We start from the raw sequence: 11474 nt of genomic DNA, 5'->3' as shown, positions 1-11474 counted from the left end.
TCTGGTTAGTTTAAAAAATAATTTTTAAAAGCCCCCATTCCATACCTCAGCTACACAAGCCACAGTTCAAGGGCTCATTGGCCACAAGTGGCCGGTGGTTCCCATGTTGGACAATACAGGTTTAGAACATTCCCATAGTTCTAGAAACTTCTATCAGACAATGCTCTCTAGAGGGCGGAATCGGATGATAGAAGCAAAAAAGGAAGGAAGGAACAGTTCATTTGAAGGTGATAAGAATTATGGAGAAAAGGCCAGGTGCAGTGGCTCATGCCTGTAATCCCAGCACTGTGGGAGGCTGAGGCGGGCAGATCACCTGAGGTCAGGAGTTCGAGACTAACCTGGCCAACATGGTGAAACCCTGTCTCTGCTAAAAATAAAAAAATTAGCTGGGCATGGTGATGGGTGCCTGTAGTCCAAGCTACTCAAGAGGCTGAGGCAGGAGAATCGCTTCAACCCGGGAGGCGGAGTTGGCAGTGAGCCAAGATCTCGCCACTGCATTCCAGCCTGGGTGACAGAGCGAGGCTGTCTCTCCAAAAACAAAATTCTGGCTGCAGATGTGTTAGGTGTAGGTGCGTTGGTCTGGGGGTGACAGATGAGCAGAGACTGAAAGGAGTGAAGGGAGGTGCTGAACGTCAGGCACTGGCATGCTGGGTCCTGGGGACAGCACGTGCAAAGGACCTGTGGCAGGAGCCCAGGAGCTGTCGGGAGACAGAGCAAGGAACAGGGACTTGGTGAGAGACACTTCCCCATGTCCAGGGTGAATCCAGTCCCCTCGGGCAGCGCATCTGTCAGGTGGAGACTCTGCAGAAGGATACGGGATGGTCTTCAGGCTTATTAAGATCCTAACGGGGCTGGGCACAGTGGCTCGAGCCTGTAATCCCAGCACTTTGGGAGGCCGAGGCGGGTGGATCACATGAGATCGGGACTTCAAGACCAGCCTGACCAACATGGTGAAACCTCATCTCTACTGAAAATACAAAATTAACTAGGTGTGCTGGTGCATGCCTATAATTCCAGCTACTCGGGACGCTGAGGCAGGAGAATTGCTTGAACCCGAGAGGCAGAGGTTGCAGTGAGCTGGGATTGCGCCATTGTACTGCAGCCTGGGTAACAAGAGCGAGACTCTGTCTCAAAAAAAAAAAAAAAAGTTTAAAAAAAAAAAAGGATCCTAATGGGCTGGGGCAGAGGCCTTTCCTGCATCGACATCCAGACCTGGAAGTCTCACCATGGTGGTGATGTCCAAAGTGAGGGACAAGCTCATAGAGGATCTGGACACAGAGTGGCCCAGGCCTGTGAGAGTCGGGGGTCACAGAGGGTCAGAGGTCACCAAGATGAGGAGGGCCCAGCAAGGAACTTCCAAGGCCAGGCACGGTGGCTCGCGCCTGTAATCCCAGCACTTTGGGAAGCCAAGGTGAGAGGATCTCTTGAGCCCAGGAGTTTGAGACCATTCTGGGCAACATAGCGAGACCCAGTCTCTACTAAAAATTAAAAAAATTAGCCGGGTGTGGTGTTGGTCTCCTGTAGTCCCAGCTCCTCCTGGGGCTGAGGTGGGAGGATCACTTGAGCCTAGGAGTTTGAGGCTGCAGTGAGCTGGATAACACCACTGCACCCCAACCTGGGCCACAGAGCAAGACCCTGTCTCAAAAGAAAAATAATCTTACACGGAGCCCCCTGGGCCACATGGGGACACTGAGGCAGGGAAGATGAGGGTCTGGTTGGGGGGTGCACAGCTAAGTAGGGGGCAGTGAGGAAAGGGCATCCTGGGAAGGGGAGATGGGCAGGGCAGGCGAGCCAGGAAGGGTGGTTTTGGAGAGGCCCACGGGGAGCCTGAGGTATAGCCCAGGGACTCTGTGCTGGGGGCCTTAGTGCAGAGTGGAGGTCCCCTAATGTGAGCCGCCCTCTCCTCTCTGCCTGCTGCTCCCCCAGGTACCACAATGTGGGCATCCTTGTGCTCTTCCTGCACGATATCAGTGACGTGCAGCTTGAGTTCACCAAGCTCAACATTTACTTCAAGTCCCGCAGTGGCTCCTACCACCGGCTGCATGCCCTGGCAGCAGACCTGGGCTGCCTCAGCTTCGGCTTCAGCTGGTGAGTGGCAGGGAGCCCTGGGCAGGGAGGGAGGTGTGGCCTGGTGAGGTAGGTGTGGTCAGAAAGGGGGCGGGACCAGGCAGGGAAGGAGACAGGGCCCGGTGAGGTGGGTGTGGCATGGCAAGGGAGGGGCCTCGTGATTTGGGTGGGGCTGTGAAAGGGCGGGGCTATACAGGAAAGGAGTAGGACAAGGGTGGGGCCAATTGGGCTAGGAGTGGGGCTGGGCAGAAAAAGGTATGAAGCCAAGTGAGATGGGTGGATCCAGGAATGGGAGGGACCTGGTGAGGTGGGTTGGGCCAGGCATGGAAGGGGAGGAGCTAGACTAATACAGAGCAAGCCAGGGGTGGGGCCAAGCAGGGTTGGGGTAGGGCTAGGCAGAGAAAGAGGTAGCGCTTTGGTGTGGTGGGCAAGATGTGGCAGAGAAATGGGGGCACTGCGCAAGGAAGGAGGTGGGGGCTTGGTGCAGTGGGCTGGGCCTGGCAGAGAAGGGGAGGGACTGGGCAGGGAAGGAGGTGGGGCCTTGGTGAGGTGGGTGGGGCCTGGCAGGTAAGGGGTGGGGCGGGGCAGGGAAGGAGGTGGGGCCTTGGCGAGGTGGGCGGGGCATGGCAGGGTAGGAGAAGGACAGAGCAGGAGTGGAGACAGGTGGGCAGAGGTGGGCAAGGATAGGGAAAGGGGACAAGGATGGGTCCAGGACGGTACAGGACAGGCATTGGGTGGTCTGCCTCCACCCACGGCTTCCCGACTCCTCCCACCGCAGGTTCTGGTTCCGCCTCTACTGGTTCCCGCTCAAGGTCCTGTACGCCACCTGTCACTGCAGTCTGCGCACGGTGCCTGACATCCCCTTCTACTTCTTCTTCAATGCGCTTCTGCTGCTGCTCACCCTCATGAACCTCTACTGGTTCCTGGTGAGTCGTCCCCAGCCCTCCTCCACAGTGGCGGTCCCGTCCTTGTCCCCATCCCTGTCCCCTCCTCAGGCAGGTCCGGAGAGGGGCACGTTAGGTGGCAGACAACCCGTGTGGAGGGCCTGGGACAGGAGCACACGGCTGTCAGCAGGGCGGCGGCGAGGCAGGCTTCCTTCTCACCAGCACCTCCCCTCCCCTCTCGCAGTACATCGTGGCGTTTGCAGCCAAGGTGTTGACAGGCCAGGTGCGCGAGCTGAAGGACCTGCGGGAGTACGACGTGGCCGAGGCCCAAAGCCTGAAGCCCAGCAAAGCCGAGTGAGTGTGGAGGGGCCCGCACCCCGCATTCCCTCCTTTAGTGTCGCCTGTCTGAGCATGCTCATGGGCAGGCCCCCAAGACCCAGCAGCAGATGAGGCCGACGCGGATGCTGCCCCCCAAGCCTACTCCAAAACAGAGACTGCAATAAAGACGTGGACAATGTGGCCACTACCCTGAAGGACAGGACAGTGAGGAAGGGGAGGGAGAGGCTGGGGAGGGGCAGACAGGGCAACAGGCAGGGTCTCGGCAGTGGGGACACTGAGGGCCAGGCCTAGGGGCTGGGGTGGCCGCAGTGGATGAGCTGGGGCCCTGTGAGTGGTGAGGAGTAGCTGTTGACCAGGCTGGATGACAACCTCCGACCCATGTCCCCACTGGAGCCGGTGGCAGTGGGGCCGGGGAGGAAGGAATGCCCAGGGCCGCAGAGAGAGCCCAGGCTCCATCTGGGCTGAGACGTCCTGGCCTCCGAGTCTGGCAGGGGAGCCCACTGCCCAGCCAAACAGGAGCTGGGGCTGGGAGCTCGGACTCAGTCCAACGCAGGAAGGAGTCCTGGGGAAGGAGACAGCCCCAGGCCTGGGGCGGGCAGGCGGGCGCCTGGGCCAGGGATGAACGGAGGCCGAATTGGGTGACAAGCAGGTGTGCAGTGTCTCATAGGCAATGTGAGGAGTGTTTGAGCAGGGGCCAGGACAGGTGGAAGGCTCTGGAAGGTGCTGAGCAGCCAGGCCCTCTGATTTGGCCAGTGGAGGCCATCAGTGACCTGGGAACGATGGTTTCAGGGAAGCAGTGGCTCAGAGCTCCGTGACGTTTTTTGCAATGGGAGGTGCGAGATGCAGACATTTAACTCATCCGGGGCTGTAGCCAGGCAGAGGAGCCTCAGACCCCCCACCCTGTTTGGAAGGGAGAACCCACCAGATTCGCCTTGGGTGTAGATGAAACAGAAATAAAAGAATCAAAGATGACTCCAGACTTCAAGACTTCTGGCTCAAGCTGGTGTTGACTGAGTGGGACTGGGGCAGGGTCACATGGGTTCTGGCAGATGCGGCATTAGGAGCCTCCTTTTAGATTTACTGTCCTTTGAGCATGAGTTGAGAATTCTTTTTTTTTTTTTTTTTTGGAGATAGGGTCTCACTCTGTCGTCCAGGCTGGAGTGTGCAGCGGCACGATCTCGGCTCGCTGCAACCACAGCCTCCCCGACCCAAGAAGTGATCCTCCTGCCTCAGCCTCCCAAGTAGCTGGGACCACAGGCACGCACCACCACACTGTGCTAAGTTTTGTATTTTTTATGGGGTTTCGCCATGTGGCTCAGGCTGGTGTCAAACACCTAGGCTCCAGTGATCCATATGCCTTAGCTTCCCAAAGCTGCTGTGATTACAGGCATGAGCCACTGCAGCCGGCCTGAGTCGGGAATTTTCCAGAGATCAGCTAGGTCTCCCCAAGGAGTCTTCCAAAGGTGGCAATGGCTGACCTCAAGTGATCCACCCGCCTCACCCTCCTAAAGTGTTGGGATTACAGGCATGAGCCACCGCACCCAGCCTGTTTCTTTTTCTTTTGTTTTTTTTGTTTGTTTGTTTGTTTGTTTACAGACAGGGTTCCACTCTATCGCCCAGGCTCCCAGGCTGGAGTGCACTGGCTCATAGTTCACTGCAGCCTCAACCTCCTGGGCTCAAGTGATCCTCCCGCCTCAGCCTCCCAAGTAGCTGGAACCATAGGCACCCACCATCACATCCAGCTAATTTTTAAATTTTTTTGTAGAGATGGGATCTCACTATGTTACCCAGTCTGGTCTCAAACTCCTGGCCTCAAGCAGTCCTCCCGCCTCAGCCTCCCGAAGTGCTGGCATTACAGGCATGAGCCACTTTGCCTGGTTCCGAAAATTCAATTGGGATCAGAACTCCAGGAAACCAAGACGGAGAACCACTTTTAGATAACTCGGGAGGCATGAAGCAAGTCAGAGAGCAATTAATTGGCTTGATCTCTTCCTCACCCCATCTCACCCCATTGCTGCTTCTTGAGCAGCCTCACCTCCAGGATCCCCTCATCTGTACTCCCTCCTCTGCATCCCCTGTCCTCTCATGGCCCTCATGGGACCCCTGGTGATGTGGGTAGCCAGTACCCTTCTCTCCTACACTGATACCCGTAGCTTCCTGTGGTCACTCCCATGTGTCGACCCATGTCACGACCCAGCCCTTCTGTCCAAAGCCCCCATTGCCCTCTCAGGGGCTGCTAGGACCAGCCATCCACTGAGAGACTCTCACCTCTCTCTGACTCTGGTGACTTGCACCAAAGCTCTGTAAATCCCATTTTCACCTCTGCTGCACCGGCCGCCGCCCCTGCAGTGTCTAAAAAACTGGGCTGGGCATGGCAGCTCACACCTGTAATCCCAGCACTTCGGGAGGCTGAGGCTGGAGGATGGCTTGAACCCAGGAGGTTGAGGCTGCAGTGAGCCACAACTGCACCACTGCACCCCAGCTGTGGTAACAGAGCAAGACCCTGTCTCAAAAAATAAAAATAGAAAACTGAACTTCAGCCCCAGTGTCTGGCCCATGTAGGAGCATCTTCCCTCCTGAGGGTTCCTGGGCACCAGCTGTCCCCATCATCGTCATCATCTCCTGCACTGATAATCTGGCCAACATGTCCCCAAGAAAGCAGGAGTGGCCGGGTGAGGGCGTCCACCTGCTGCTACAGTGAATGACAGTCCCCCTCTCTCTGAGGCTAGGGATGTCCACTTAGCTTGCCTATTCAAGGATGTTTCAACCCAGGAGAGAATGCGCTCTCTCTCTGCTCTTCTCCACCACTGGCCTCATCAGCCTGTTCCCCTCCCTTGTAGCAGAATTCCAAATCCTCCTGGGTGCTCCTCAAACCCAGCTGTACCCAGTCTTCCTTCCCCCATCCCCAAGACCATTCCTATCCAGCTCCCCTGTGGCTCTCTTGGTGCTAACCCCAAAGAGTCCCCTCCCTTTCTTCTTCTTCTTCTTCTTTTTTTTTTTTTTTTTGAGACAGTCTTGCTCTGTCACCCAGGCTGGAGTACAGTGGTGAGATCTTGACTCACTGCACTATTTTTGTAGAGATGGGGTCTCACTGTGCCCAGGCTGATCTCAAACTCCTAGGGTCAGGTGATCCACCTGGCTCGGCCTCCCAGAGTGCTGGGATCACAGGTGTGAGCCACTGTGCCTGGCCCTTGAAGCCCTTTCTTTGCCCTGCACTTCTGCTCTCTCTGGCCTCCTGACTGGCCTCCTCTTCTGGGGCCCTTTCTCTGCCCACACTTCATCCACACCGACTCCCACATTTCTCTCCTACCCACAGAGCTCCCCTGAGTGCCATTCTCCATCTCCCTTGTTTGAAATTTCCAGCATCTTCTAAAATATCCCAAATCAGCCCCCAGTTTCACCCCAGACTCCCTCTCTGGAACACTAGCATATCAGTGTTGACAGCAATTTGGGGCAAAACACTTGCAAGACCTCAGGGGGCCCCTCTCCTCTGTCTCCCTCTCCTCATCTATGAAGAAACATCTAGAAAGTGCCTGTATCATCCTTCTCTCTCTGTAACCTCCCTCTGACTCTCTTTTCCCCACAGTGGTGGATAGAAACTGAAAGGTGTCAATCAAACTAAGGCCATCTCGGCCGGGCATGGTGGCTCACGCCCGTAAGTCTCGGCACTTTCAGAGGCTGAGGCAGACGAATCACCTGAGGTCAGGAGTTTGACACCAGCCTGGCCAACATGGTGAAATCCCGTCTCTACTAAAAATGCAAAAATTGGCCAGGTGTGTTGCTTACGCCTGTAATCCCAGGCACTTCGGGAGGCCGGGTGGGTGGATCACCTGAGGTCAGGAGTTCTAGAGCAGCCTGGCCAACATGGTAAAACCTCATCTCTACTAAAAATACAAAAATTAGCCAGGCATGGTGGCAGGCGCCTAAAATCCCAGCTACTCAGGGGGCTGAGGCAGGAGAATCGCTTGAACCCAGGAGTCAAAGGTTGCAGTGAGCCCAGACTGCGCCATCGCACTCCAGCCTGGGGGACAAGAGCGAGACTTTGTCTCAAAAAAAAAAAAAAATTACCCCAGGCATGGTGGTGAATGCCTGTAGTCCCAGCTACTTGGAAGGCTGAGGCAGGAGAATTGCATGAACCTGGGAGGTGGAGGTTGCAGTGAGCTGGGATTGCGCCACTACACTCCAGCCTGGGCGACAGAGCAAGACTCCATCTCAAAAAAAAAAAAAACAAGAAATAAAACAGAAAAGCTATCTCCCCCAAGGTGGGTACACCCCCACCCACACCCCAAAAGGCAAATACTGACAGCTGTTTCTGAGTGGGTAAAGAACACTTTGAAGCTTGTGCAGAAAAAACAAACAAGAATCAGCAGGAAAGCTCTGATAAAAAGGCCCAGGGCGGGGGCACCCATCACCGAGGATGCTAAACTTTACCATGAGAGGAATCTATACTCTCTGTGGGAACTGAGTGCAGAAACTGACCTAAGACCTTAAAACCTTTGGCAAATACTAAAGACCATCCTGGAGAGCAGGAGCAGAAAGCGTGGGGGCCTCTGGAAAACACTGTGAGGGTGTGTCTTTGTTTCTCGTAAGCCTCAGAGCAAACCCCCGCCTTGTACCAAAGGTGTCGATGCAGAAATGGAATCCCTGGAGTCATCCCAGAGCCAAATGGGGAGAGTGTGTCATGGAGGTTTGTTATGGGAAGAATCGAGAAGCCACAAGGGTGAATGAAGAAACACCACTCACGGTCTCAAGCATCGCAGGCAAAGTCAGAAGACAAGTGACAGATGGGAGGTCCAAGCAGGGCTTATCTCCTCTCAGATAAAGACCAACAGCCATCCATGGGGACAGCCAGTTGGCTGTGGAATGCATGCAGAGAAGCTGAGCTTCAGCCTAAGAGAAGAGCAAATGAAAGTGACAAAAGCCCTTTGGGAGGTGGAGGCGGGCTGAATGCTTGAGCCCAGGAGTTTGAGACCAGCCTGGGCAACATAGCAACCTCACCTCTACAACATAGCGACCTCATCTCAACAAACAATAAAAATGTTACCTGGGGCCAGGCACTGTGGCTCACGCCTGTAATCCCAGCACTTTGGGAGGCCAAGGTGGGCAGATCACCTGAGGTCAGGAATTCAAGACCAGCCTGGGTGAGAGTGAAATCCTCTCTACTAAAAATAAAAAATTAGCAGGCGCCACCACACTACTCGGGAGGCTGAGGCAGGAGACTCGCTTGAACCCAGTAGGCAGAGGTTCCAGTGAGCTGAGATTGTGCCACCACACTCCAGCCTGGGCAACAGAGCAAGATTCCGTCTCAAAAAAAAAAAAAAAAAAAAAAAAAAGCTGGGAGTGGTGGCGTGCCCCTGTAATCCCAGCTACTCTGGAGGCTGAGGTGGGAGGATCCATTGAGCCTGGGAGGCAGAGGGTGCAGTGAGCTGAGATTGTGCCACCACACTCCAGCCTGGGCAACAGAGCAAGATTCCGTCTCAAAAAAAAAAAAAAAAAAAAAAAGCTGGGAGTGGTGGCGTGCCCCTGTAATCCCAGCTACTCTGGAGGCTGAGGTGGGAGGATCCATTGAGCCTTGGAGGTTGAAGCTACAACCAGCTATGATAGTGTCACAGCTCTAGCCCGGACCACAGAGTAAGACCCTGTCTCAAAAAAAAAAAAAAAAAAAAAAAAAAAGAGGGAAGTAGGCGGACAGCAGATGCCAGCCAGGGCCACTGGAGCCAAGGACGAGTCTTCATGGGGTGGGTGGCAGAGGAGAGGAGGATCGTGCAGGGTCCCACTGCGGAGGCAGTGGAGTGGTCAGGCCCAGGCTGGTGCGTGGCTTTTGCCCTGCAGAGGCCTGGAGAGGCAGGGAGCAGGGGAAAAGTAAGGTTTAACTGGGGAGAGGGAAGCAAGGAGGAAGCGCCAGGGTGACAGGAGGGACATACATGCCTACGGGGCAGGGTGAAGGCGAGGAGGAAGCCACAAGGCGAGGCCCGGGCCTGGCCGGGTAAGAGGAGCTGGGGGGTGTGAAATGGCCAGGGAAGAAGCAGGAAAGGGCCAGGCGGCCGCGTGGGGCTCCCAGGCTAACAACCTACGCTGGTTCTGGCCCCCAGGAAGCCACTGAGGAACGGCCTGGTGAAGGACAAGCGCTTCTGAATCCCTCGGCCCCGCCCCCGTGGACCCGGCCCCACCCCAATACACCGGCCACGCCCCCCGTCCTTGGCGCTCCTCCACCCCCTCCAACTCCAGGCCTCTAGGGCCGTGGCCACCTCCCCTGGGACCCCCGCTCCCTCATCCTGCCTCCATTCCCCGGCCACGCCCCCCAGGACCCCTGCCCCTCAGGGAACACCGACCCCGCCCTCAGCCCACTGGTCCCCGGCCGCGGCGGACCCTGTGCACTCTCTGGCCATCACCTGGGAGGAAGATGCTACCGCCGCGGCAAGGTCCCGGCGGCCAACACCTCCTCCTCTTCCTCCTGGTCCTCCTGCTGCCCTCGCTACCCCCGACCCGCGCCCCCGTCCCCCCAGGCCCAGCCGCCGCCCTGCTCCAGGCTCTCGGGCTGCGCGATGCCCCCCAGGGCACCCCCAGGCTCCGGCCAGTTCCCCCGGTCATGTGGCGCCTGTTTAGACGCCGGGACCCCCAGGAGACCAGGTCTGGCTCGCGGCGGATGTCCCCAGGGGTCACCCTGCAACCGTGCCACGTGGAGGAGCTGGGGGTCGCCGGAAACATCGTGCGCCACATCCCGGACCGCGGTGAGTGGGGCTTTCGCTGGGGGCACTGGTCCTGGAGGCCAGACCTCGCGGGGCGAGCCTCGAGAGTGGCCTGGGGATGCCCGAGCGATTCCGAAGGTCCCCAGCCGCCCTGTTCAGGCTGCTAGCAACTTCGGCCACCGCACCCTACCCTTTCCTCATCCTCTGCACGCCGGGGACACGTCAGGGGGTTCCCAAGACCGGTCCCCCTGCTTGATGCTGAAGCCCTGCCCTCACCCCATCCCCACCCCCGCCGCTTGACACTATTTAATGCCTTCCTGCAGATGCCACCCCCACACCCTAGCATAGCTAACCCAGGGGCCCAGGCTCTGGCTCATGTCTCCCACTTCGGCCACCCCTCCCTCCCATATCCCCCATCGAGGGCAGCCCACCACCCCCCGCACCCCGCAGGGCGCTTTCCTTGGGACTCATGCCCTGCCCCCACTCCATCAGCCCACCCTACCGCTTCACACCCTTCCTACAGACAGCGCTTCCCGAGCCCCAGCGTTCACCTTCCTCCCTGTCCCTAACCGAGACCCGATGGGCAGGCCGGGGACGGAGCGCGAGCCAAGTCCTGTCCCTACCTCCCCAGGTGTGCCCACCCGGGCCTCGGAGCCTGCCTCGGCTGTGGGGCATTGCCCTGAGTGGACAGTCGTCTTCGACCTGTCGGCTGTGGATCCCGCTGAGCGCCCGAGCCGGGCCCGCCTGGAGATGCGTTTCGCGGCAGCGGCGGCCCCGGAAGGCGGCTGGGAGCTGAGCGTGTCGCAGGCGGGCCAGGGGGTGGGCGCGGGCCCCGGACCGGTACTGCTCCGCCAGTTGGTGCCCGCCCTGGGGCCGCCAGTGCGTGCAGAGCTGCTGGGCACCGCTTGGGCTTGCAACGCCTCATGGCCGCGCAGCCTCCGCCTGGCGCTGGCGCTGCGCCCCCGGGCCCCTGCCGCCTGTGCGCACCTGGCCGAGGCCTCGCTGTTACTGGTGACCCTCGACCCGCGCCTGTGCCACCCCCTGGCTCGGCCGCGGCGCGACGCCGAACCCGTGTTGGGTGGCGGCCCCGGGGGCGCTTGTCGCGCGCGGCGGCTGTACGTGAGCTTCCGCGAGGTGGGCTGGCACCGCTGGGTCATCGCGCCGCGTGGCTTCCTGGCCAACTACTGCCAGGGCCAGTGCGCACTCCCCGTCACGCTGTCGGGGTCCGGGGGGCCGCCCGCGCTCAACCACGCTGTGCTGCGCGCGCTCATGCACGCGGCCGCCCCGGGAGCCGCCGACCTGCCTTGCTGCGTACCCGCGCGCCTGTCACCCATCTCCGTACTCTTCTTTGACAACAGTGACAATGTGGTGCTGCGGCAGTATGAGGACATGGTGGTGGACGAGTGCGGCTGCCGCTAACGCGGGGCGGGCGAGGACGCGGGCCCAACAATAAACGTCGCGTGGTCTGCTCTGCTGGTCTCCTTGGACTCCTTTG

The 11474-nt window shown here is 58.4% G+C and overlaps 2 protein-coding genes across 3 annotated transcripts in view; both read left to right on the top strand.

Moving 5' to 3' along the window:
• Positions 1-9970, top strand: part of CERS1 (ceramide synthase 1) — a 23620-nt gene extending 13650 nt beyond the window's left edge. The window contains exons 4-7 of one of the 2 annotated variants that reach the window (XM_011925826.1): positions 1927-2088; positions 2846-2993; positions 3196-3305; positions 9383-9970. In XM_011925826.1, coding sequence (XP_011781216.1) covers positions 1927-2088; positions 2846-2993; positions 3196-3305; positions 9383-9425 — 463 coding nt within the window. In that variant the 3' untranslated portion in view covers positions 9426-9970. Of the gene's footprint in view, positions 1-1926; positions 2089-2845; positions 2994-3195; positions 3872-9382 lie in introns of those variants that run through there. The other variant, XM_011925827.1, reaches the window with a different exon arrangement.
• GDF1 (growth differentiation factor 1) overlaps positions 1-11449 on the top strand; it is a 21919-nt gene extending 10470 nt beyond the window's left edge. The window contains exons 3-7 of the mRNA XM_011925828.1: positions 1927-2088; positions 2846-2993; positions 3196-3305; positions 9383-10021; positions 10611-11449. Coding sequence (XP_011781218.1) covers positions 9694-10021; positions 10611-11398 — 1116 coding nt within the window. The 5' untranslated portion in view covers positions 1927-2088; positions 2846-2993; positions 3196-3305; positions 9383-9693 and the 3' untranslated portion in view covers positions 11399-11449. The remainder of the gene's footprint in view (positions 1-1926; positions 2089-2845; positions 2994-3195; positions 3306-9382; positions 10022-10610) is intronic.
• Positions 11450-11474: the final 25 nt, after the last annotated feature.

This window comes from Colobus angolensis, unplaced genomic scaffold (assembly GCF_000951035.1).
Source record: "Colobus angolensis palliatus isolate OR3802 unplaced genomic scaffold, Cang.pa_1.0 Scaffold66, whole genome shotgun sequence".
Taxonomy (NCBI): domain Eukaryota; kingdom Metazoa; phylum Chordata; class Mammalia; order Primates; family Cercopithecidae; genus Colobus; species Colobus angolensis.
Note: the sequence above shows the minus strand (reverse complement) of the source record. Positions and strands in the feature narration are given on the sequence as shown.